At 50.1% G+C, this 27,108-nt stretch overlaps 1 protein-coding gene across 1 annotated transcript; it reads right to left on the bottom strand.

Annotated features, from left to right (window-relative positions):
- Positions 1-167: 167 nt before the first annotated feature.
- On the bottom strand, positions 168-26,216 carry GSS (glutathione synthetase). The gene is made up of 13 exons (XM_066384013.1): positions 26,098-26,216; positions 22,126-22,260; positions 19,148-19,293; positions 15,739-15,814; positions 15,299-15,438; positions 14,377-14,493; positions 7,831-7,911; positions 7,653-7,730; positions 5,645-5,711; positions 4,077-4,271; positions 3,517-3,598; positions 1,958-2,147; positions 168-707 (listed from the first exon to the last, which is right to left on the bottom strand). Exons 2-13 carry the CDS (start codon positions 22,252-22,254, stop codon positions 584-586), a joined length of 1,425 nt encoding a protein of 474 aa, XP_066240110.1. The 5' UTR covers positions 22,255-22,260; positions 26,098-26,216; the 3' UTR covers positions 168-583.
- Positions 26,217-27,108: the final 892 nt, after the last annotated feature.

Raw genomic sequence — 27,108 nt, 5'->3', positions numbered from 1 at the left:
CGTGACCCCTTGAGAGCACTAGTGAGTGACTAAGGATTGGAACTGCAGGGTTCTGTTCATAGGGTCCGGAGCTAGGGAGAGTCTGATTAGAGCCAAGTCCAATTCACCTTAAGTTGGCCGACCCAGATGGAAGCTCCTCCTTCCCCCAATTGCAGCAACCAAGGAATCACAGAATCACAAATGTGGTTTTATTTAAGGCAGAGGTGGGGAAAGGCCACGCCCCTCCAGCCCCTCCTCCTGCCCCAAGTCCTGTCCCAGGTCGGACCCTGGGCCCTGCTGAAAGGCTGACGAGGGGCTGACAGGAGGGTGCCAGGGTTCTGGACTCGTACCTCAGATCAACTTTCTTTCAGCTGTACCCACACCCCGAGGATTTAGGGGCTTCTAGATCTCATCTAAAGGAAACACAGCTTTTCTGGTCCTCAAATGGGAGATACCCATCATTCATCCCTCCACGAAGACCCTGGAGGTCTCTAGAAGAGACCGGCCCTCCCAAGTTAGGAGAAAAGCACCTGTCAGGAGGACTAGGAAAGGAATGCCAAGTACGAGGGATAGAAGGTCTCTTGAGTGAGGCGTGGCTGTGTCCTCACACGGGGTATGGGTTGTCCAGGACTGCCACTCCCGCAGCCACACCACCATCTGCATGTTCAATGGCTTTGGTTCGAAGCAGATGTCCCACGTGCTTGTTCATCACAAATTCCTTTCCCTGCCTATAGAAATGGGAGCAGGAGACACACAACTGTCAGCTAGACTCAGCCCCCAAACCCAGGCCCTTCCCTGGTCCCAGCTGAGCAGTAAGTACACGGGTGACTGACTACACTCAAGAAAGTGTTAGGCCTTTAGAATCAGATTTGGGTTTGCATCCTAGCTTGGAAATTACTAGCCCTATGTCTTTGTCTTTGATTTTAAATAGGGATGGTACATCTCATTTTGCAAGATATTCATGAGGATTAAATAAAGCAGGGAAAGCACTTAGTATGATGCTAGGCTGACAATTCATGTTCTGTAGCTGTAAATGTCCTTCTCTGCCTCTCTCTCAAGAAAGGCTATGGCGGCAGGAGAGCTTGTGGGAGGCAGGCAGAGACGCAGCTGGTGGTTAGAGGGGACTGTAGAGAGAAGGATCCGACATTTCTACCTTGCCCTGACCTTGGAGTGAGTCTTTTGTAGGAAATGGTACAAGGGATCAGGAATTATTAAATCGCCAAGTCTTCCCCTCTTTCTCATTCTTTAGTGCTCGAATCCAAACCCAGGGCCACTCAGATCTTCAAAGCCACTGAGGCCCCTCTAGCTGGCCCATCTCGCCTCTCCCCAGAATCCCTAGTAGCCTAGCAACAACCCAATCTCTCTCTTCCCTGGGGTCTCCTGGTCCTGGGTTGTTTTCTCATCCATCTAGACACTACTTGAAATTTCCTTAAAGTTGCAAAACACTTCTCATCGGGCTTCATTTGGTAGCGCCGTGAGGTGGGCAGGTCTAGGTCCTTGGCTGATTTACCAGACAAGGAAATGCAGCCGGGGACTGGCGTGTGGCTCCCCTCCAGGCTTTCTTTTTTTTTTATTTTTATTTTTTGTATTTTTCTGAAGCTGGAAACGGGGAGAGACAGTCAGACAGACTCCCGCATGCGCCTGACCGGGATCCACCCGGCACGCCCACCAGGGGGCGTCGCTCTGCCGCGACCAGAGCCACTCTAGCGCCTGGGGCAGAGGCCAAGGAGCCATCCCCAGCGCCCGGGCCATCTTTGCTCCAATGGAGCCTTGGCTGCGGGAGGGGAAGAGAGAGAGAGGAAGGAGGGGGGGGTGGAGAAGCAAATGGGCGCTTCTCCTATGTGCCCTGGCCGGAAATCGAACCCAGGTCCCCCGCACGCCAGGCCGACGCTCTACCGCTGAGCCAACCAGCCAGGGCCCCCTCCAGGCTTTCTTGATTGGCCCTCTGGCGAGAAAGAACCCCTCCCGATGGGCTCACCTGACATAGACCCCGAAGATGCCCAGCTCTGAGACGCACTGGACCACTCGGGCAGGGCTGCCAGGCCGTAGCAGGCAATTCCCAAATGGCTCAGGCTCAATCTTCTCCATGAGGATGTAGGAGGCCCTCTCCTCGCTGTCTTTCAGCCGCTCCAGGGCCTGCACCATCTCCTCCCCATACAGGTTGTTACCTGCAATTCCATTGGCCAGTCACCCTGGGCCCTGGGCCCACGTCTCCACCCCATGTCCCCACTTCTGGGGCCATGTGGGTAAGTCAGCAGCCTCAGTTCCTGACACCAGCTCAGTGAAGCCAGGGAAGGCTTGGCTCCCAAGGAGGGAATGTCATCTTAACAGATGAGCCCTGACTCACACAAGCAAACCCACCTTATGCCACACCATCCTACCTGTCTGTGGCTATCACTTCTTGGCCTCTCTGACCGGCTCCTGCACCTCTTAAGTGTTGGGATTCCCAAGGAATTGGTCGTTTACCCTTGTTCTTTCTTTCACATACATACTGTTTTCAGGAAGAGTTCTTCCAAGGCTCCATTTATATCCTATAACTTGTTAACTCCAAAATCTTTAACCCAAGCTCCCTGTTCTAGACATCACACGGGTATCCATGGGTCCCCCAAACAAGCTCAATATGCCCAAACAGATTTCATTACTTCCGCCTGAACCCACCCACCCGGGACCTTCCTAGTCCCAATCAGGCAAGAGGCATCCCTGAGTCATATTCAACTCCTCCCTCTCATGACCTCACCCGCTCAGACATGTCTCTTCAGTCTGTACTCACACTGTCCCGCCCTAGCCCAGGCCTCTACATCGCTCTTCGAGACAACTACTGCCTCCTCCATGGTCTTTCTGCTACTAATGTCTCCCTTCATTCCAGGACATGGTCTACCAGGACTGACACACGGATCCTGAATCAGTCGTGTGTCTCTTCCCTCCTTAAAACTCTAGTGATATTCCACTTCTCTTTGAAGAAAATCCAATCTCCTACATATATATATTCAACATTCTTTAGAATCAGGCCCCAAACCACCTTTTCCAGCCCAGTCCCCTGCCTCCTCCCATTTCCCACACTGCTCCAGCCCCACCAATACCACTCTTCCTTGGACTAGTGCTGTACTTAACGCTGCTCCTTCTGCACGGTTTGCTCTCCCCCTTTCCCACTTGGGAAACGCCTACCTATCCCTTAAGACCAAGATCAAAAACCATCTCCTCTCAGGCTGGGAGGCAGAAGTGATCCCTGCCCTCAGGACATTCAAACGAGGCAGGAAGACACCCAAAGTTCTGACCTGTCCCCACCCCACAATCCACCCACAGGCACTGCGGACTCAACTTGTCCACACTCTGAAGTTCCAGTTCATCAGATTCCCCTGTGCTCCACAGCACTTCACACAGGGTCTCCCGGGACACCGTCCAAGGTCAGGGCCTGTGTCAGTTGTCTCCTATTTCTCAGAGCCTGGGTCTGTGCCCATAGCAAGTGCCAGTCAGCGCTGGGGACAGTCTGCCAGCCCCTTTCCACCGAGCAGCCCCGCAGAGGGGGAGTCCACCTACCTCCACCCTCTCTCTGGGGCTTTAGCACAAACCGACTGGGAGCAGCGAGGGCCTCAGCGATGGCCCGGTCGCCTTCTTCACCCTGGCAGGAGGGAAGAAAGCAGTCACGGCAGTTTCAGGCCAGAGAAGCAGGGCTGAGGTCCTGCTGGCTGTGCAGAGCGGCGTCAGAGGGAGAGCAGTTCAGGGGAGAACTGGAAGCCCTTTCGGCTAGAGGCGACTATCTGGGTGTGACCCTCCCAAAAGACCCCCGCAGCAGCAAGAACAGAGAACAAGTTTCTTCTGGCACAATTCAGGGGTGTGCGGCCTGGAGAGCAGGGACAGATGTTCCCTAACTCTTGCCGTCCGCCTCAGCCTCTTCCTCTGGTTCCCATCGCCATCTCTCCCTTTGCTGAGCGAGTCTACAGTGGATCCCAGCCCTCTTCCCCAGGACTTAGGGGTTCTCACAAAGCATCAATGACCCAAGTCTAGCCCAGTGCCCACTCCGGCCTCCCCAACACATTAGGGTCCGGGTCCTTGCCACCTAGGAGGCCTGCGGTGGGAGAAACAGGCTGCCCACACACCATGTCCAGTGAGTAGAGGCCAGCAAAGGTGGCCCGGAGGCGGGCCACAGCCTCAGGCTGGCCGGGAAGCACCTCCTCCAGGACGCCCACTCTGCTCAGCTGCTGCTGCACTTTCTTAGTTCCTGCCAGCTGGGTCGCAATGTCCGGGCACTTGACAGCACACGACCTCTCCAGCAACAGGCGTGCTTCCCAGTTCTGCAGAGAGAGAGCCAGAGGAATTCTACTCTATTTCACAGCAGCCGTCCCTCAGGTGCCAGGTATCCTGCTTTCTAGCCTCACGTTCATTATCTCCCAGGTCACTGCCACACCCTTGCGAGGCAGGTACGCTCCCTCTCAGTCCGCAGGGTCCCTGCCCTCAGAGAGCTCATTGTCTAGCTCAGTGACGCATGACTGTAATCAAAAGGGAAACGACGAAAGGTCTAAGGGTGCAGAAAAATCGATGAGGAAGTCTGAAAGGGATGGAACACTTGCTTCCCACTGCACTCCAAATAAACTCCAAACTCTCTCCTCAACCTCATTCTGTTCCAACCCTCCACATTCTAGCCACACAGGCCTGCTGGTCCCCAAACACACACACCCCTCCCGCCCGAGGGCTTCTGCATCCGCCGTTTTTCCCTCTGCCTGGAGAATTCTCCTTTTGACTTTTCCAAAGAATGCCTGGGTCTTTCTCATCCTTAAGTTGCCTCAAAGTCACGTTCTCAAACCACTCTATTTAGAGTATGTTTCCCCATAATTCTCTTTATTCACCTTTACTTTCCCCTAACTGAAAGCAAGGCTTTTCAGCTTCTCCATGCTGTAGATTAGGGCAGGGGAATGATGTGGTGGGGATGCCACTGGACTGAGAGAAAGCCTGGGGACTTCCTGTGGGTCCCCGGACCAGCCCTTGCATCTCTCCAAACCTTCGTTTCTCCATCTGTATAATGGGAGTAATGATATGCCTCACAGGGTGGTTGTTAAAGATTCAGTGAAATAATGGATGTGGAAAGTAGTTTTGAAACTACATTATAGGGATAGCAAGATAACGTCATATCATTACTATCATTAAGAGCGGGCAGGTGATTAAAAACTTTCTGACGCAGATAAAAGAGAGTTAAGAACTGGCAGAAAGGAACAGGTCAGGATGAGGTAGAACTGGTTTGCACCAGCTGGTACGAGCTGATTGTACCCATCTCTCCCCAGCTCTGTGTTTAGAGATGTAAATTGGGAAGCTTGAAGTTGGCCATAGTGGGGAGTATTTATACTACAGAAATCAGCAAATGCTACAAATTAGGACTTTCCTTCCAGAAAAAGATGATTGTTAAAGATTACCAGCCTATCCCCAGAAACAGTGTGAATGGCTAAAGCACTGTAGATTCCTAAGGATTCAGATGCTGGAAGACAGTGTGTTAGTAAAGAGTAAGAGGTAGCAAAAGTGTACGGGACAGGATGTCCCAGCAGCAAGTCCCCTGAGGAAGTACTGAATCCAGAATTCAGGAGAAAACCCAGGTTGTTGTGACACCCGATTTGGGTCCCTGAGGAGCGACAGTAGGTCTCAGGAGGCAAAGATTGGTTGAACAGAAAATACCAACCTGTGGACTGTACTGACTTGGCATGTAGCCATCCCGGAAGTAAACCACAGCAATTTCCTGGCCATCCCTAGAACACAGGAAGGAGAACGCTGCTGTGCTCAATTGCAACTGAGGTGTTCAGTGGTTCAGTCTATTTCAGGGTGCATCAGAATGAGTGTGGCTACTTAGAAAGGTCACAGGGGCAACCTGAAGAGGGGTTCATTGGAACCAGTGAAAGTAGGTAGCCACAGCTTCCACGAAAAACATGGGGGTGTCCAGTAAGGAATGTTTTAGAATATTCCAGATCTCGAGTCAGTCCAGGAAGGCCAGAGGGAAACAAGATAACTGGAATCAAATTAAGTAGATTTTTTTTTTCTTTTTTTTTTTCTTTCATTTTTCTGAAGCTGGAAACAGGGAGAGACAGTCAGACAGACTCCCGCATGCGCCCGACCGGGATCCACCCGGCACGCCCACCAGGGGCGACGCTCTGCCCACCAGGGGGCGATGCTCTGCCCATCCTGGGCGTCGCCGTGTTGCGACCAGAGCCACTCTAGCGCCTGAGGCAGAGGTCACAGAGCCATCCCCAGCGCCCGGGCCATCTTTGCTCCAATGGAGCCTTGGCTGCGGGAGGGGAAGAGAGAGACAGAGAGGAAAGCGTGGCGGAGGGGTGGAGAAGCAAATGGGCGCTTCTCCTGTGTGCCCTGGCCGGGAATCGAACCCAGGTCTTCCGCACGCTAGGCCAACGCTCTACCGCTGAGCCAACCGGCCAGGGCAAATTAAGTAGATTTTTAAAAGTTGGGCTCACCCTGGCCGGTTGGCTCAGTGGTAGAGCATTGGCTCAGTGTGTGGAAGGAATCCAGGTTCGATTACCGGCCAGGGCACACAGGAGAAGCGCCCATTTGCTTCTCCACCCCTCCGCCGTGCTTTCCTCTCTGTCTCTCTTCCCCTCCCGCAGCCAAGGCTCTACTGGAGCAAAGTTGGCCCGGGCGCTAAGGATGGCTCCATGGTCTCTGCCTCAGGCACCAGAATGGATCCGTCCACAATGGAGCAATGGCTTAGATGGGCAGAGCATTGCCCCCTGGTGGGCATGCCAGGTGGATCCTGGTCAGGCACATGTGTGAGTCCTCTCTGCCTCCCACTTCTCACTTCAGAAAAATATATACAAAAAGTTGGCCTCAAAATTACTGAGCAACAGAATTGTATGTCATGCTTAGAAAAATGCACTTGTGTTTACACTGTTTAAAGTGGTGGAAACCAGGCTGAGATTATTTTTTTAAGTCGTGTGAGTAATGTTGGAGATGCAAAATTTTGAGACTAGTTAAAATACAGACTACCTTTTGAATTCTTCCCCCCTTTTCTTTGATTTATTTAATATTTACTGGTTTATCTGGAAAGTATATTTATGATTTAGTTGTTGTTGTTACGATAAAAGTAAATTTTGAAAATGGTGAGTGGTATTGTGAAATTCCATGGAGGTTAGTTCTAGGGATCACAGAGTTCCAGGTCTACAGATGTGTGGTACGGACAATACTACCCAAAATGTGGTACTGAGGCTGCCTGGTGGTGGCCCCTGGAGGGAAGTGCAGGGCCTGGCTTAGAGTACAAATCCAGGCCCTGAGGTCCTGCCTCAGCTCAGAGAACAGGTCCCAGATCAGACACAAAATAAGACAGCTCCTCCTCTCCCTCCCTGACTTCCCAGCCCAGTGCTCAGGCCTGACTTGACTAGTCATCAACAGGGACGAGAAACTTCGGGAGACCAAGGGCATATGAAAACCAAGGTTATTTTAAGAAGACCTTTATCTAGAATTCAGCAGCTCTAATACAGCCCTTTAGCAGCAGAAGTTGGCTAGCCTTCTCCAAAATTTCCTATAATGATAGGATATTTCAGAGTTCACCCCTAAAATTCAGAGAGAAGGAAGCAAGCTACCACGCCTCCAAGAAAGGATCATTTGGGGAAAGCGAGTGAAAGGATGAGTTTCTAAAACCAGCCCTCTACTGGATCTTTAGGGAATGCTCCCTGAACACTTACACAAACAGCTTTCGGTCTTGGTCCAAAGATCCCTTTTCAGAGACATCTTCAAACCTTCGCCGGATTACACGGATGTTCCTGGGGAAGATGGGCAAGGGGCACGAGGCGTGGATGCTCCGTTCCCAGTGGCTCTCCCCAGTCCTGGGCCACACCTGGAGGTCTGACCTACTTTACTTACCTGGCCAGTAGCTCATTCTCTATGGCACGCTGGTCAAATATGTTCCTTTCTTTCTCCTGAGCAATCAGTAGCACCAGAGCTCTGGGGAAAGAGCACAGGTGGCCCACGGTGGCTACAGAGCTGACCCTCACTCCACGCCACCCCCTTCAGGGGTGACAGTGAGAACACAGCTTCCCTGAAGGAGCAGAGAGTCTCTCAACTCCGACTGCCTCGGGCACAGACACCTGAGGCTACAACACACTGTTCCCTGAAAATAGGGAACTTGAAAAAATAAAGATGTTTCTGCCCCTTCTCTAGTAGGCAGACGAAATGTTGCAATGATGTCAATTTTCTACGCAAACTAAAATTCAGATTTAAAACTATCTCAATAGCGCACTTCACATAATGATTCTAAAATCTTTCTGGAAGAACAAACAGGTAAGAGTACTAAAGGATATTTTTTACAGAATAATGCTGGGGGTTGGGGCTAATGACATTACTAGATTGTAAAGCGTAAATGTATAAAAGAGTTTGTGATTCTTGCATGAAACATTAGAATAACTCAATGGAATCTTATAGAAACCCTCTAAATAAGGCCTTATTGTTAAGCCTCCTAACATTTGTTATACGTTAGGGCCTCCCAACATTTCTGTGATGTACACAGGGCCATTCTTGACCCTACAGTATTTTAAATTTTATTTATTTATTTATTATTTTTACAGAGAGAGGGATAGACAGGGACAGACAGACAGGAATGGAGAGAGATGAGAAGCATCAATCATTAGTTTTTCATTGCGTGTTGCAACACCTTAGTTGTTCATTGATTGCTTTCTCATATGTGCCTTGACTGCGGGCCTTCAGCAGACCGAGTAACCCCTTGCTGGAGCCAGCGATTTTGGGTTCAAGCTGTTGGGCTTTTGCTCAAACCAGATGAGCTCATGCTCAAGCTGGTGACCTCGGGGTCTCGAACCTGGGTCCTCTGCATCCCAGTCCGATGCTCTTTCCACTGCACCACCGCCTGGTCAGGCTTGACCCTACAGTATTAATGGGATCACTGGAATTCATCTGGCTTCTTACTGTTTATTCACATTTCTTTTTTTAATTGATTTTTTAAAATTTAAAAACATTCTTTTAATTAAAAAATTTTTTCCCATTGACTTGAGAGAGAGAGAGAGAGAGAGAGAGAGATGGGGGAAGGGAGAGAGAGAGAGAGAGAGAGAGAGGCATCAACTCATTGTTTCACTTAGTTGTTCCATTTAGTTGTGTACTCATTGATTGCTTTTTTGTTTTGTTTTGGGGTTTTTTTGCTTTTTTTTTTTTACAGAGGCAGAGAGAGGGATAGATAGGGACAGAGAGATGAGAAGCATCAATCATTAGTTTATCGCTGCACATTGCGACACCTTAGTTGTTCATTGATTGCTTTCTCATATGTGCCTTGACCGTGGGCCTTCAGCAGACTGAGTAACCCCTTGCTGGAGCCAGCGACCTTGGGTTCAAGCTGGTGAGCTTTGCTCAAACCAGATGAGCCCGCGCTCAAGTTGGGGACCTCGGGGTCTCGAACCAGGGTCCTCAGCATCCCAGTCCAATGCTCTACCCACTGCGCCACCGCCTGGTCAGGCTGATTACTTCTTATATGTGCCCTGACCGGGGGTCGAACCCAAGAATCTGGTGCACTGGGTTGATGCTTTATCCAGTGAGCCACCAGGCCAGGGCCTATTGATTTTTTTTTTTTTGTATTTTTCTGAAGCTGGAAACGGGGAGGCAGTCAGACAGACTCCCGCATGCGCCCGACCAGGATCCACCCGGCACGCCCACCAGGGGGCGATGCTCTGCCCATCCGGGGCGTTGCTCTGTCGCAACCAGAGCCACTCGAGTGCCTGGGGCAGAGGCCAAGGAGCCATCCCCAGCGCCCGGGCCATCTTTTGCTCCAATGGAGCCTTGGCTGCGGGAGGGGAAGAGAGAGACAGAGAGGAAGGAGAGGGGGAGGGGTGGAGAAGCAGATGGGCGCCTCTCCTGTGTGCCCTGGCTGAGAATCAAACCCGGGACTTCTGCACGCCAGGCCGACGCTGTACCACTGAGCCAACCGGCCAGGGCCTGATTTTTTTTTTTTTTTTTGAGAGAGAGTAAAGCAGGGAGAGAGAGAGAGAGAGAGAGAGAGAAACATCACCTTGTTGTTCCACTTATTTATGCATTCATTGCTTGATTCTTGTATGTGCCCTGACCAGGGATTGAACCTGCAACCTTGCCATACCAGGATGACGTTCTAACCAACTGAACTATCTGGCCATGGCTATTCATATGTTTCTTAAAGAAGTGGGAGCTCAAGAACTCAGGGAAAAGCTAATGCCAGAGAACTGCCTGTTTGGCTACCAACCAAGCTGTTTCAATTGTCAAAGGCAGGTTCAGCCCCCAGCTAGACTCTCTAGGGCCAACGCTTAGCAGCCCCAAACTGTTTTTGCTATAGCTGTACTGCGCTAGGCCCATGGCTTTCTGCGGACTCTTGGCTGGCCAGACTTTGGCTTAGGGTTCTAAGTGGGGATTCCTGACCTCCTGTACTTGGCCTCTTGTCTATTTGTCTCTGCTTCTCCCTACCTCAGCAGAACCTCTTGGACCACACTCTGCCTGCTTCCTTTCCACTTAGGTGAAATACAGGCCCGAGGGTGCAGCCTCTGCTGGTCTGCCTGAAATCCTGAGGTAAGCTGAGCCTTGGCTTTGAGCTGGGTATCTGAGAGACAAGCTAGAAATGGTGGTCCCACAAGCCATCTTGCTCTGAGAATTACCATGGCCAATGGCCTTGCTTTTCACTTTGCAGCCTGATCCGCTCTGTTGTTAGATGGAAAGGGGGCACCTGGCCCAGGCTGGCCCACCTCTAAGCAGAGGCAGAGGAGGGAGGCTGTAAGGTAAAGTGGAACTACATGCCCTTATGAATGATGTCAGCCTGTTTCCTGCTAAATATTCAGTCAGACTCAGAAAGTATATGGTCCTGTTCCTGCCTTCAGTTCTAAGCAGTCCGTCAGGACTGGAAAAGTTGTCAGCTAAGGAAGGTGAGGTGGCAGTAACATGCTGGCTGGGAGTGAGGACTGTCCTGTCCTCTGTGAGTGTCCTGTGGTATCACCTGTCCTTGGGCAAGTCAGTTTCTTCCCTTGAACCCTGATTTCCCCATCTATAAATAAGGTGTTAAATAGATCGTAGTTCCTCAACTTTTATACCAAGAACCCCCCTTTCCTGTCTCTACTCATTCCCATCACAGATACTGTATTTTCAAAGAGTTTGAATAAATGTCTAAATTTAAACTACAATTTTCTAGGCTTCCTTTAAAATAAATTCTTACAAGGTATGAGATAATTGATGGCAATTCATCTGCTCTACACATGCTTGAGCCTCAGTTTTTCAATCCGTACTCGGGAGCCGTTCCCCTCGGAGACAGAACAGCGTAGCAGAGAAAACACAGGCTGCAGAGGCAGAGAGACGTGAATTCTAAACTGCTAGCTGTGTGACTCTGGGCAAGTTATTCAACCTCTTTGAAACCCTGTTTACTCTTCTGTAAAATAAAACTACTAATGCTTAAGAGGTAGTTATTATTGCCTGACCAGGCGGTGGCGCAGTGGATAGAGCGTCGGACTGGGATGCAGAGGACCCAGGTTCGAGACCCCAAGGTCGCCAGCTTGAGCGCGGGCTCATCTGGTTTGAGCAAAATTCCACCAGCTTGAGCCCAAAGTCGCTGCCCCCAGCAAGGGGTTACTCGGTCTGCTGAAGGCCCGCAGTCAAGGCACATATGAGAAAGCAATCAATGAACAACTAAGGTGTTACAACGCGCAATGAAAAACTAATGATTGATGCTTCTCATCTCTCTCCGTTCCTGTCTGTCTGTCCCTGTCTATCCCTCTCTCTGGCTCACTCTGTCTCTGTAAAAAATAAATAAATAAATAAAAAGAGGTAGTTATTATTAACATTGAAAATATCACATAATGAATGATCCTTGAATTTTTTTAAAGAATTTTTCAAACCCATGATTTTGTTTAATTCTCACAACCACCCTTTTAGGTATTATCCTTACCCTCATTTTACAAATAAAGAGACTGATGCTTCAAGAAAAAAATAGACTGGCCCTGGACGGTTGGCTCAGTGGTAGAGCGTCGACCTGGCGTGCAGGAGTCCCGGGTTCGATTCCCGGCCAGGGCACACAGGAGAAGCGCCCATCTGCTTCTCCACCCCTCCCCCTCTCCTTCCTCTCTGTCTCTCTCTTCCCTTCCCGCAGCCGAGGCTCCATTGGAGCAAAGATGGCCCGGGCGCTGGGGATGGCTCCTTGGCCTCTGCCTCAGGCGCTAGAGTGGCTCTGATTGCGGCAGAGCGCAGCCCCAGATGGGCAGAGCATCGCCCCCTGGTGGGCATGCCGGGTGGATCCTGGTAGGGCGCATACGGGAGTCTGTCTGACTGCCTCCCCGTTTCCAGCTTTGGAAAAATGGAAAAAAAAAAAAAAAGAAAATATAGACTTAGCAAAGATCATGTGCTGGCTCAGCAGAAGTACCTATCTGATCTCAACATGAGGGAAGCCGGTCCTGCCTCAGAGGCCCCATGGCTCCTACACCCAGCACCTGATTTTGGGTACACAAGTCTCTCTCCGTGTTATCTACAGCCTGGAGAAACGTCTGCAGCACTGGGCCATCAGGAGTTCCCCAGCTGATCCACCTCCTGGCTTCGCTTCTTTTTTATTTATTTATTTTTAAAATTTTTTTTTCATTTTTCTGAAGCTGGAAACGGGGAGGCAGTCAGACAGACTCCTGCATGTGCCCGACCGGGATCCGCCCGGCATGCGCACCAGGGGGCGATGTTCTGCCCATCTGGGGCATCGCTCTGCTGCAACCAGAGCCATTCTAGCGCCTGAGGCAGAGGCCAAGGAGCCATCCCCAGCGCCCGGGCCATCTTTGCTCCAATGGAGCCTCGGCTGCGGGAGGGAAAGAGAGAGACAGAGAGGAAGGAGAGGGGGAAGGGTGGAGAAGCAGATGGGCGCTTCTCCTATGTTCCCTGGTCAGGAATCGAACCCGGGCCTTCCGCACGCCAGGCCGACGCTCTACCGCTGAGCCAACCGGCCAGGGCCCTGGCTTAGCTTCTTAAAATACAACCTAGCCAAGAGTTCTACTTGACATTTTCATTTGGTGATTTTTTTTTTTTTTTTGAGAGAGAGGAAGGGAGAGCGGTGGGGGGGCAAGGAAGGAAAAGTGAAAGGGAGAGGGTGAGGAAAAGGGGGAGAGGGAGAGAGAGAGAGAGGGAAAGAGAGAGAGAGAGAGAGGGAGAAAGAGAGAGGGAGAGAGAGGAGAGGAGCTTCTCATTGTTCCACTTAGTCGTGCCATTGATTGCTTCTCATATGTGCCCTGATTGGGACTCAAACTGGGCTGGAACCTGCCACCTTGGCCTTGAGCCAGTGACCCTGGGATCGATCTAGCAACCTTGGAGCTCCAGGAAGATGCTCTATTCACTGCACCACCGGCCAGGGCTCTGAGGACTTCTAAATGCTCAGAGTCTGAGGTTTGCTGGGTCTTAGTGAGGCTGAACAAGCCCAGAGAGGCTCTCTTGGAGGCATCAGGTAATTACGAATGCAGGTTCTGAAGGGAGGTGGGCTGTGGGCTCTGGGCTCCACCAGCTCACCACCTGACTTGGAACAGTTCATTTAACTTCTCTAAACCTCACTTTCTTCATCTGCAAAATGGGGGAGAGGAAGAGCGCCACGGAGTGTTTGATATGAGGATTCAATGGAATCTTGTAGGCCAGGTGCCCGGCGCTAAGTTATGGCACCAGTGAGCTCATGCAGGGTTAATTATTAATGCTATGTTAACACTGCAGTAACCGCTACTACTGTGGCCTCTCACTTATCCAGAAGTCACTTACCTAGCATCTTCACACTTTTGGAACATGGGTGAGAAATAAGAACAAAGCACAAACTGCCTCAAAGCAGTTAAAACAGACACTCTAAGATCCCTAAATCAAAGCTTATGCATTTACTCATCAAAGAGGCCCTCACACTCATTAGACACAATCAGAACAACCCCAGTCATTTGCTTCCTGGAACCAGAGCAACCTGGACAGGAGGTCCAGGGGTGGGAGCGGAGGAGTCCAAGGTCAAGCACACTGTCAGCAGAGAGAAAGACAGAAAACTACGAAGAAAAGGAATGAGAGCTTAGTCCTGGCCGGACAGCTCAGTTGGCATCGGCCCGCAGTGCAGAGGAATGAGGTCTCCAAGCCTAAGAGCTGGGGCCATGATGCGGGCGGACAGCCTCGCAGCCTTTCTAACTCGAGGCAGCACCTCTGCATTACGTCAACAAGCAATCACTGACAGTCAGACGATGACCTCCAGCCTGCCTGAGAAGATTAAATTAGAGCCAGCATCTTATATTTAGGAAGGAAGCCCAAAACTCCATTAAAATTATTCTGGCCCTTAAAAGTGTTAAGCTTTTCTATTCCCAGAATGATTGGCTCATTCCCTAAGGGCGTCAGGCAAAGAAGAAGGGGCTGCCCCCATGAGTGCCGACTCTAGAGCAGGGTTCTTCTGCCCCTTCTCCTTCCCCTTACTTGGTGGAGCCGTAGAGCTCCCAGGCTTTGGCGATCCCCAGGGCCAGTCCCTTGCTGGGATTATTGCAGAGGATCTTCGCAGCTTCTTTGGTCTTACCCAGAACATTGAGGACATGTCTGTTGGAGGAAAGATGTCTGTTCAGTAACTGGAAGGACCTGAAAGACCCCCCTGACTAGGAAGACTCACAGACACTTAGAGGAGCATCACGTTCAGTATCAGCTGAGCATTAAAACACATCATTATATTCCTATAGGACCCATCTTAGGCTAGAAGGTGCTGGACTGCCCTAACCTTGGCTCCTGGTGCACAGGCACAAAGGAGCCCTGAGACTTTGTGTTTCCACTCTAGCCCAGTCTCCCAACGAGCTGGAGCCCCTTTCCCTGAGCCCAGGTGCTATCTGGAATCCTGCTGTAGACCATCTGGAATTACAGCAACCTGGAACATCACTGCTGGCTGGAAGCAGAAGCTATTAGGGCCCAGCCCTCGGATGGGAACCTCTGCATCCCTCTCTGCCTTGGATTCTGGGCTTCTTTCAGGCCTTCAAACATACGAATTCTTTCTCACCTCAGGGCCCTCACAGGCACTGTTCCCTCTGCCTGGAATACTAACTTGTACAATGAGAGGGTAAGACTAGATGAACCGTAAGGTCCCGTCTCTACTTGAAATACCAAGACCTTGTACTCTCATTGATCGATGTCACCCCATTAAATTTAATTTCTAAAAGAAAAAAAAGAGAAATACCAAGTCCTAATTACAAGTGGAAAGCGGACTACTGGGGGGGGGGGGGCAGGGGACGACACACGGTCCAGGCCCCGAAAGGCAGTCAGAGCTGGAGAGCTGGAGATCCCTGTCCCCACCTGTGGTTGAGGGCTCAGCAGGCTATCACCCACTGGTGTGCCCAGGACTGCCCAAAGGACCTACCGGTGCACAGCTGGGGTCCGGGAGGCCAGGCCCCCAAAGCTGGCAGAGATGGTGTTGATTTCGATCTGTTTCAGGGCTGGGTAGCCAGCTGCGCTGCGCTGAAACATGTAGTCTGAGCGATTCAGGCCCAGGAACACGGTCTGTGGGGACAACGGAAGGCTGAAGACATGTGCCCAGGGGCCAAGTCTGAGGGCCTGGCCATGGAGTAGACAGGTGCCATGGACACTACACAGAGACAGAGGTGCTGGCTAACACTCCAGAACACAATGGAATCGTTGTTTTGGTCATCCCAGGGTTGGCCAATGATGTACAAACCCAGCAGGGGCCGATGAGAAGTAGATGCCCGAGTTCAGGACCTGGGCCAAACTCTTCTGGTAAAAAAAACAAACAGGTGGGGGAGGGACAGGTCCTAGACTGGGGTGGAGTAGGGAATGGCTTACCTGGGCAATGCCCTCTTTCAGGACTCGCTTGTGGATGTCGAAGAGACGAGCAGTAAAGGTGTCCCTTTTGATGGTGCTGGGGGAGGAAGCGACATTTTCTAGGTTACGTGGAACCTTCAAGGTCAAGGAGTTCCAAGCCTGTCCACTGATTTCTGAATCCTCTCTGGGTTCTACTGGCCCAAACCTGCACACCCACTAGAGAACAGTGGTTTAGAATCGAGCTCTAGAGCCAGAAAACCTGGGTTCAAATCCCAGCTCTACCAGTTACTAGGAGGCAGCCTTAGGGAATCATTTTACCTCTCTGTGTCTGTTTGCTCAACTGGAAAACGGAGAGGAAAACTTTTATCAGAGTTGTAGTAAAGAGTCAATAAGATATTACATGTACAGAACTGAACACAGTGTCTGGTCCCAAGCATACCTCACACATAGCATGTGATATAACCATTCTCTACTTAAATGGCTCTGTTGGTTGTAAGCTTTCTGACTGTCTTAACGTTAACTCTCTCATTTCCCGTATACTCCGGGACCTGCCAGGACAAGTCGTCCCCTCTTCCACGGCAGTCTTCGGAGATTAGCAGACGGCTGTTATGCCCTGTGCCCCACTAGCAGTTTTCTGACTCAAGCAGAATATACTATTTTTTCCTTCAACCAATCCTTTTCTGATGTGACTTCCTCAGGAAAGCCTTCCCTGTCTGGGCCAGGCCCCCGTGCTAGGTGCTTTCATAGCACTGGGGACCTCTCCTCTATAGCACTGATTACAGTTCCACTTTTCCATGGTCTCTGCTACTTGACTGTGTAAACCACAGGAAGGTGCAGGCCTTGTCTGTGCTGCCTCATCCTCATGGCCGTGTGCTGCTGTGACTTACGTGGGAGCTCATACAGTACGGTTTTCCGGAGCCTCAGGGAGAGGCGCCCAAGGGTAACTAAGGCCACACTTGTTATCTCTCAGGGTGGTCTCTGCACGCCCGCTCAGGCCTGACTCGCAGCTGGCCTTGTCACAGGGACCGCACCGAGCCCCAGCAGCGCAGGCCCCGTTCTCTCACAGGGTTTCCCAGCCCTTGGATTTGGAGTCGAGCCCCCAGCTTCCGCCTCCGGGAAAGTTGAGACACATTTTTCCTCTTCCAACCCCAGACTCTAGGGGGCTGTTCTCACACATGTGCTCCTGTGGCTCTTCCCCTCACACACTGGGGGCTGTGTGTATTTCAGAGAGGGGAACAGGGGTTGCAGAGACTGGCTGCAGGGAAAGTCTCCCACATAACCGCATCTTTAGGGTAAAGGTCGTAAGTCAGACTGCTCATATTTCCTACAGTCCAGAATCAGAGGTACAAAAGCCAGTCCCATCCCAAGAAATGTGGGTGGTAGTGTTTGTACATTCATGACTCACTGTGTTTTTAGCGCCAAGTCAGTTTTCAAAATTTTTTTTTATTGTATTTTTCCAAAGTGAGAAGGGGGAGGCAGTCAGACAGACTCCTGCGTGCACCAGACTGGGATCTACCCGGCATGTCCACCAGGAGGCATGCCCACCAGGAGTGTTAGCCAGCACCTCTGTCTCTGTGTAGTGTCCATGACACCTGTCTACTCCATGGAGGTGGAGGCCATGGAGCCATCCTCAGGGCCTGGGCCAACTTTGCTCCATTGGAGCCTTGGCTGCAGGAGGGGAAGAGAGAGACAGAGAGGAAGGAGAGGGGGAGGGGTGGAGAAGAAGATGGGCTCTTCTCCTGTGTGCCCTGACTGGGAACTGAACCTGGGTCTTCCGCATGCTAGGCTGACGCTCTACTGCTGAGCCAACTGGCGAGGGCCAAACTTCTTATCATTATGATTCCTTGTCATATTCACCTTCACACCAATGAACACATTTGTTAAAGAGTTTGTTTCTAACCAAATAACTGTTTGCTTTTGAAAAATTAATCAGACATGCAATTACATATATATGTTGAGTCTTGGAGTGTGTGTGTGTGTGTGTGTATACACACATATATAGTTATATATATATATATTTTTTTTTTTTTTTCATTTTTCTGAAGCTGGAAACGGGGAGAGACAGTCAGACAGACTCCCGCATGCGCCCGACCGGGATCCACCCGGCACGCCCACCATGGGGCGACGCTCTGCCCACCAGGGGGCGATGCTCTGCCCATCCTGGGCGTCGCCATATTGCGACCAGAGCCACTCTAGCGCCTGGGGCAGAGGCCACAGAGCCATCCCCAGCGCCCGGGCCATCTTTGCTCCAATGGAGCCTTGGCTGCGGGAGGGGAAGAGAGAGACAGAGAGGAAAGTGCGGCGGAGGGGTGGAGAAGCAAATGGGCGCTTCTCCTGTGTACCCTGGCCGAGAATCGAACCCGGGTCCTCCGCACGCTAGGCCGACGCTCTACCGCTGAGCCAACCAGCCAGACATATATAGTTATATATTTTTAATTATAATTTAATTCTAAAATAAAAAATGTAATTCAGTAATTTCCATTGCCCAAGGGCCTGAAGGGGGGGGATCAAGGGAAAAGAGACAGAAAGGGGTGGTGGGTTATGCCATTTCGGGTGTTCTGTATCCTCGATGCCCAGTCTGTGCCCCATCCCACCCAGAGGGGAGAGGCCTTCAAGCAACAAGAAAGGGCGACTACTTAGAATTAGTAGGAAATCCGACTTTAAACCTAATAACCTCACTCACCCTGTTTTCTCTAGAATCAAAGTGACCTTTTCTAATCCCAAATGAGAATTTAAGTCTTCCAAGAAGGGGGTCACAAATCAGAATTACAGAATGTTGGTGTTGAAAGGGATCTTAGGTTTAGGCCAACCTCCCCATTCTTTTTTTTTTTTTTTTTTTTTACAGAGACAGAGAGAGAGTCAGAGAGAGGGATAGATAGGGACAGATAGACAGGGACAGAGAGATGAGAAGCATCAATCATTAGTTTTTTGTTGCACATTGCAACACCTTAGTTGTTCATTGATTGCTTTCTCATATGTGCCTTGACCACGGGCCTTCAGCAGATCGAGTAACCCCTTGCTCGAGCCAGCGACCTTGGGTCCAAACTGGTGAGCTTTTGCTCAAACCAGATGAACCTGCACTCAAGCTGGCAACCTCGGGGTCTCGAACCTGGGTCCTTCCGCATCCCAGTTCGACGCTCTATCCACTGCGCCACCACCTGGTCAGGCCCAACCTCCCCATTCTACAGATGAAGAAATTGAGGTGCAGAGAAAGAAACAGACTTGCTTGAAATCATATGTATTTTTAATTAAGTAGTAGAGCCAGGAGTAGAAGCCATCTCTCCTGACTTCTATTCTACTTCTGTTTGTTTGTCCTGGGGTGTACTTGTCCCCCACTCCAGCAAGTCAGATGCCAGAGCAACACTTCCTGGCTCCCCAGTCTTCCAGTCCCTTAGTCCCTTGGTTCTAGCAATTCCTGGCCCCTCAGTACCTGGAGAGAGTTTGCTCCAGGAAGGCGGCGTTCTGGCTGACAGCGTCCACCAGCAGGTTGAAGTCCATTTGCACAGCATAGGCCTGCTCCACCAGGGGCCCGGGGACCAGGGAGGGGAAGAGTGTGAACGGGGCATAGCTTACCACCTGAGAGAGGAGAGAGCGGGCAGGGACGGAACACCTGTGAACAAGCAGAGCTCTGGTTTACAAACCAAGCAACGATACTCCTAAGATGTAGGGGCACACCTTCCTCGGAATCAGCCTACCTTTGGTGACAGCCATTCTCATTCTCTTGGGCCTGAGCAGACACTTACTGAGTCCGGACTCTCTACCAGGTCCCTACGTGGGCTCTGAGCACACAGAGACAAAAGTAATGTCTTGGTAAAAAGGATGGTGGCAGCTCTTTAGTTGCTAATCTGGACAGTCACAAGGAGGATGTCAAGTTAAAAAAAAGTAAAGCACAGAAGAGCTTGTCTGGGTGCTTCTTTGTGTAAAAGTGGGAAAAAGGAACTTATACATATTTTCTCTTTATAAGCTATCTGAAAAACTAAACAGGAATAAATATTTTCTTTATAAAACACGGGTTACTTTCAGGGCAGGAAAACAGGGTAGGAAGGGGGAAAGGGAGAGTTAAGCTGTAAACTCTTATATCCTTTAAATTTCAAAGCAAGGAAATCTCTTACCTAGTCAAAATAAAAAAGTTAAAAAAATGGTTTTTGTTTTTTTTTTCTTTTTGGGGATTTTTTTTGTATTTTTCTGAAGCTGGAAACGGGGAGGCAGTCAGACAGACTCCCACATGCGCCCGACCGGGATCCACCCGGCACGCCCACTAGGGGGCAATGCTCTGCCCATCCGGGGCGTTGCTCTGTCGCCTGGGGCAGAGGCCATGGAGCCATCCCCTGCGCCCGGGCCATCTTTTGCTCCAATGGAGCCTCGGCTGCGGGAGGGGAAGAGAGAGACAGAGAGGAAAGAGAGGGGGAGGGGTGGAGAAGCAGATGGGCGCCTCTCCTGTGTGCCCTGGCCGGGAATCGAACCAGAGACTTCCGCATGCCAGGCCGACGCTCTACCACTGAGCCAACTGGCCAGGGCCAAAAAAGTTAAAAAAATTGTTTTTTAATTTATTGATTTGAGAGAGAGAGAGGAAGGAAAAGAGAGAGCAAGAGAGACAGGAACATTGATCTGTTCTTGTATGTGGCCTGACCGGGGATCAAACCAGCAACCCCTGCACATTGGGACAATGCTTTAACCAACCGAGCTATCCTTTTTTAAAGGATGAGATGTTTTGTTTTTTAAGATGTGGTTTGTACTCAGCAGTTCTATTTTTATGTATCAACTGTACAGAAACACTCATATAGGTGCCCAAACAGGCATGTACAGGGGATTCCCTGTAGTGCTCTTTGTAGTCATAAAACATCAGAAATCACCTAAATAGCCAACAGTAGAAGAAAGTTAAACTGTGACTCATCCATACCCAGAAGCTGATCCTAATGGAGGAAGTTAGAAAGAGTTCCAAGACAGATTGTTAAATAAAAAACAAACAAAAACATATGACAGAATAATATGTATGATCCAACTTGTTTTTTAAAAAAACCACCTATTTCTTTATGTACATATATACGTATATAAATGCACAGAGAAAGACCTGGAAGGATGTACTGTAAACCAATTGCAGAGAAGGTAGGGTGATTAGGAGGTTCCTAAAAAATAATAGCACACTGAGTAAAGTGCTTCACATGAATTACTTTCTAATTCTCTCACCAACTTGATGAGGTTGGTGAGAGAATTATTATCCTTTTAAATTTTATTATTTGTTTAATTATTTTTGTATTTTTCCTAAGTGAGAAGTGGGAAGAGAGACAGACTCCTGCATGTGCCCACCAGGGGGCGATGCTCTGCCCATCTGAGGCATTGCTCTGTTGCAACCAGAGCCATTCCAGCGCCTGAGGCAGAGGCCACGGAGCCATCCTCAGTGCCCGGGCCAACTTTGCTTCATTGGAGCCTTAGCTGTGGGAAGGGAAGAGAGAGATAGAGAGGAAGGAGAGGGGGAAGGGTGGAGAAGCAGATGGGCGCTTCTCCTGTGTGCCCTGACCAGGAATCAAACCTGGGACTTCCACACACTGGGCCGACGCCCTACCACTCGGCCAGGGCCTATTATCTTTTTTTTTTTTTTTTTTTTTTTTTTTTACAGAGACAGAGAGAGAGTCAGAGAGAGGGATAGACAGGGACAGACAGATAGGAACGGAGAGATGAGAAGCATCAATCATTAGTTTTTCATTGCGCTTTGCAACACCTTAATTGTTCATTGACTGCCTTCTCATACGTGCCTTGACCGCGGGCCTTCAGCAGACCGAGTAACCCCTTGCTCAAGCCAGTGACCTTGGGCTCAAGCTGGTGAGCTTTCGCTCAAACCAGATGAGGCCTCGCTCAAGCTGGCGACCTCGGGGTCTCAAACCTGGGTCTTCCGCATCCCAGTCTGACGCTCTATCCACTGCGCCACCGCCCGGTCAGGCCCTATTATCTTTTTTAATATTTGAAGGAACTGCAGCTGTGAGAGCTAAGTTACTTGCCTAAGTTACACATCAAACCCCAGACTTAAATTCATATAGTGCTTTTTACTTTACATACTTCTAGAGATTAATTTTATCTGTACTTTTTTTTTTAATTTATTCATTATAGAGAGGGGAGAGAGAGAGAGAGAGAGAGAGAGAAGGGGGAGGAGCAGGAAGCATCAACTCTCATATGTGCCTTGACCAGGCAAGCCCAGGGTTTTGAACCGGCAACCTCAGCGTTTCCAGGTTGACGCTTTATCCACTGCGCCACCACAGGTCAGGCTAGAGATTAATTTTAGTTATTCAAAAATAAACAAATAAAGCAAAAATGTGATCTCTGACTCAAAGCAGTTGCTTCCAGCCTAGCAGAGCCACAGAGTAGGCAGAGGGAGCCAGAGCAGTGTGATCTGGGGGGGGGGGGGGTGCTTACATCTGAGGAGCCAGGCTCCTGTGAGGTCCTCAGCAACACTCCCTCAGCCAGGGCCCTGTCCACCGCCTGCCGCGCCAGCTCCTCCAGCTGCTGCTCATCCTGCAAGAGGCTTCCCCAGCTGTTAGCCATCCAGACCTACAATGGAAGGAGAGGGGAGGTCGTGGTGACAGGTAGCTGGGGGCCAGCCACCACTGACACTGGCAGTGCAGCACAGGGAAGGCAACACTGGCTGGCAGCTGTTATCAACTCACAGCAAGGAAGCAGAGGTTCAGAGAGGTGAAATGACTTGCCCAAAGTAATGACTGGAAAATCTTGGACTTGAACTCAAGCCTCTGGACCCCCAGCTCAATGTATTTCATTGGAGAAAGAGGCACTAACGTCATCATGTGGTTGGGGAAAGTTCCTTCCTCTCCCAAGCTGTGGATTCTCTGCCTGTGAAACACGGGGAATAGGGTAGACCAGTGGTTTCTAAACCTGGCTGAATAGTCGGGGGCGGGGTTGGGAGAGAATACAAATTCCTTGGCCCCACTCAGAGATTCTGATTCAAGAAGTCTTTGGGGAGGGAGAGGCTGGAACTCTGTATTTTTAACAAGTTTTCCTGGGATGGTGTAAAGCCAGTGGCCACAATCAAAGCAGCCCGGCCCATGCAGGTTCGCATTGGATTCGGACAGTCGGTAAAGAAACAATGGAGCCACAAACTGGTGGGCCATAGTCTTTAATCCTAGCTTGCACCCGGCGGGCAAGTAAAAACACACACTGGGCTCCAAAACCCAATCACATTCAGTGCTCACAAAGCCACTGACTTATCCGAGTTTCCTAGAATCAAAGGCTTCCAGCTCACCAGCCCCACTCTCCTCAGTTCCCCATCTCCTTCCTTATCCCAGATACAAACTCTGTACAAACTGGCATCTCACTCAGCACTCCACCATCCTGGCTGCTTTTCCTGGCCTCCTCCACGTGGCCTCCTTCCGCTGCTGGCTCTACTCTCTCTGCTCTCTCATGCTAACCTCAGGAACCAAGAGCGCAAGCTCCCACTCCGTCCCCATTTTATAGTGTAGAAATCCAAACTCTTAATCCAATATACAAAATAGGGAAGTCTCCTATACAAAGTCACTCCTCTGAGGCATGATTGGATTGTACCGCCCCACATCAAAAAAGGGTGGGAAAGGCTTAATCCCAAAACCAAGCCTCAGGCTACAATGATCCTGCCTGCCCCCAACACATTAATATCACCTGGGCAACGGCCTCCACGTGGGTAACGTCATCTTTAACAAAGTGAGCATATTACATTTTATCTGCCCAACAGATGGGAATCACTGTAATAGATTATAATTTCCCTTCTAGCCTCAATAACCCATGTCAGCAGATCTCGAATAATTTACATGGGGGTGGAGAGGTGAAATGGGGACCTTTGTGAAATACTATGAAATGCAGATAAGGTGGATTCATTTTGCAGCAGGCCCCAGGGGTTTAAGACCTGAATACAAATCTGGAAACACCAGTTGTCAGTCAAGTAAGTTTGTAAATATGATGTATATGTTTAGTTGCTTATAGTTTGCATTGGGTGTGGGAGACAGGCTGTAAGCTGACAAGGTTCTTATAGCCTAAGGGTTAGTTTTAAGACTAAACCTTTCCCACCCTTTTAATACTAAGATCTTTTCAAAACTAAGCTTTTCCCCACACCCTTGACTGTTGCATGATGTGGGGTGGTGCACTCTTATGAGGAATCCTATTTATGCCTAAAATAAGTGGCTTTGTATCAGATACTTCCTTATTTGTATATTGGCTTAAAGGCTTTAATTTCTACACTATAAAATAAGGCAGACTGCAGGCAATTTCTCTCAGATCCTGTCATCAGCATTGCAGAGGAGAAGCAGTCAAGATGGTGGAGTGCTGAAGAAGCCAGTTTGTACAGAGAGGAGATGGGGAACAGAGGTGAATAAGACTGGTGAGGTAGAAACCTTTGATTCTAGGAATACTCAGCTGAGTCAGTGGCTTTAGGAGCCCTGAATGGAAAGGGAAGTGTTTTCCCACTGTGTGTATTACTTGCCCATCGGGTGCAAGCTAGGATTAATGGTAATGGCCCACCAGTTCTTGGCTCTTTTGTTTCATTACCGTCTGTCCGAATCTAATGCAACCCTGCATGGGTCAGGCCGCTGTGATGGTGGCCGTGGCTACTGGCTTTACACCTTTACACCAGTCATTAATTTTGTTCTTCCCTACTGTCATTTGATTTTAGGAACAAAACACAGCTGCCCAGTTCAGTGGTCCAGGAAGAGGGCTAAAAAATGACAAGTAACTTCTATCACATTCAGCTCCATCCCTCTCCCCATGAAAGGGCTGCTGCTAGACCAATTATGAAAGTCTGCCAGCCTCAGCACAGAGTTTTGAAAGAATGAGCACGTGATTTCAAATTCCTATTGGGTGAGAGATAGATAAGGGCAGTCATAGTAAAGAACAAAGCTCTGAGGTCAGTCTGACCGGGGTTTGGGTCCATAATAATAGTACTTCCTTTAAAAATAAGGTCGCTGTGTGGATTAAATAAGAAAAATCTATGTGCAGTTCCTTAGCATTTGGATCTGTTTACATGGAAGCTCCTTTTTTTTGGCTGTATCCACTTTACAGGCGGGAGACTTGTCAGAGGTCACACAGCAGTCTTGTGGCAGAGAACCTGTGACTCAGACATTAGAGCAATGGAGTCCTCCATTAGCCCCCATCTCTCTGCACCTCTGGGATTCCAACGTCTCTGACTGCTGTTGGGCTTTTGTTTAGTTGGCAAACACTGACTGGCCTGTAATGCCAGGCCCTTGACTAGGTACTGAAGACACAGAGAAAGATAAGGAATAAAAGTAATCACCATGGAAAGTGCTGATTGGGTCCTTTGTTTTCCTCATTCTAGTCTCAACCAGTTTTGTGGCTTTACTTCTATTTTGCTGATGCCCCTCAGATCTCTTCCTTCACAGCAGTGCCTTGCTGACCTTCAAACTAGAATGTCCAACCGCTTATTGGGAGTCCTCAGAGAACCAGGGTAGAATTTGTTGTCTCCCCAAAGACCTGCTCCTCTTCTGATGAACCCTACCCAGGAACCCAAGCCTTGTACATACTTCTCCTACATTCCATTCTTCCCAACTCCTGTGGAGTCTATCTAAATATACAGCCCGTTGAATCCCTTGGTTTCCCTCCATCTCCACTGTTAGGAGCCTAGCACTGAACAGGAGCCCCTGGGCACTAAACAGATTCAGAGTGAGCTATCTTCAGTAACGAGAAAACACGGGCCTCTTTCTCCCTTCCGGGTCTTGGCACGTGCCATTTTCTCTCTTTGGAACCACTCCCCACCACTCCTAACCAGGTTCATGACTTCGTTTTAGAAGCCAACCCTGTTGTCTCCACCCAGGGCGTCTACAGCCCATTTCATTTCCCTGCATCGTGTCTGTCTTGATCAGTTCTCTACCTCCAGCACCTACTACTGTATTCACTGAATGTGAAATGACTAACTAACTGATGAATGAATAACAGACTAGGATTAGATCACCAACAGCCATAAAACGCCCACACAGAAATCAGGTAGGACTTCATCCCGAGGGCGAGGCCAGTGCCTGTGTGGTGCCGGGCAACAGCATGGTCTCCTGCCCAGGTCTGCACCACTTCAAGGGCTTGCTCGCTCCCACCCTGGACAAACTTTGGTCCTAATAGTTCCGACTTTTCTTTTTTTTTTAACTCGGTCTCTAATCTCACCAACACCTTGTCCCGACAGCGGCTTCATGTTAAATCAGGAGATCTGAAAAATCTGAGAGCAACACGCACCAGCCCAACCCCCCTCACTGGCCACCAGTGTCCGGGTTCCTGCCATTGAGTTCGCTCGGCAAGATCCCCTGGCCTCCAGGGTTCCAATCACTGGCTAGTTCCTCCCTCACGTCCTTCCTCCAGAGGAAGCATGACCCTCGCCGGTCACCGTCGCGGGAACCCACTTACTTGGTCTCGGTGCTGCTGCGCACCGATCTTCTGATCTCAGGCCCCTGGAGTGGAGCCGTTACCTGAGGCTCAGGGGGCGGGGCGCCATGCGACCCAATGCGCTTGCGCGGGCCGCTCAGCGGCACAGAAAGAGCAAGGCGGGGGCGGAGACCCGTGCTCGTGGAGGTGGACGGCGGCCGGGAAGGGGCAGTCCGTGTGAGGGCAGCATTAGGGGGTGCGTCCTCTGGACCCTGGCGGACGAGACCTCGGGAAGGAGGGGAGGAGTCGGGCTGTGTCGGTGGGGCGCTGCGGGTTTGCATACCTCGTAGGGCGTCAGAGCTGGTGACGTCCAGTGGAAGAAGGGGAAACTGATACCCAGAATGGGGCAGTCACTCCCTCGGGGGCACACAGCTGGTGGGGGTAGGTGTGGTAACAGAGGCCCCGAGAGGGGCAGAGGCCGGCTCAGGGTTCCATAGCATGTTAAGGCTGCACCAGTGATAGAACCCAGGCTTGTTTTCCACCGACCGGAGTCCCAGAAAAGCCCACCTGATTTCTCTAGCTCTGGGACAGATGCAGGAAAAGCCTTAGAGGCAAAATGAAAGCATTTTTACTTTTCCAGCAATTTTAAAGTTAGGAACTGTGGAGGGTGACCTAGTGTTTCTCAAAATGTCCACTATCACTTATATCAGGATCTGGGTCAGTTGTTTTTTTGTTTTTGTTGTAAAATGCCGACCTTTGGTAGTTAACTCACCTCACTCCTTGGCGCCTTCTGAGTGCTTTAACTGTTCTTCTTTCTGGATTGTGGATTCTTCTCACTCTGAAGCACCTGATAGGAATTTTAGTTAAACTGAATTTCACTTCATGCTCTGAGGAGTTAACCATGCATAAGACACAGCCCCTGTTTTCACATTTGATTAAGAAAGTTGACCTGTAAACGGTGCTTTTCTGGGGAGTCAGGGGAGGCTTTGGGGGTCTCCTCTGGGTAGAAATGTGTGGTCAGTGAAGGAAGTAGGCCTGGAGGTGAGTGGCAGG

The sequence above is a fragment of the Saccopteryx leptura genome, chromosome 5 (assembly GCF_036850995.1).
Source record: "Saccopteryx leptura isolate mSacLep1 chromosome 5, mSacLep1_pri_phased_curated, whole genome shotgun sequence".
Classification (NCBI taxonomy): Eukaryota; Metazoa; Chordata; class Mammalia; order Chiroptera; family Emballonuridae; genus Saccopteryx; species Saccopteryx leptura.
This window is presented reverse-complemented; position numbering and strand designations above follow the sequence as displayed.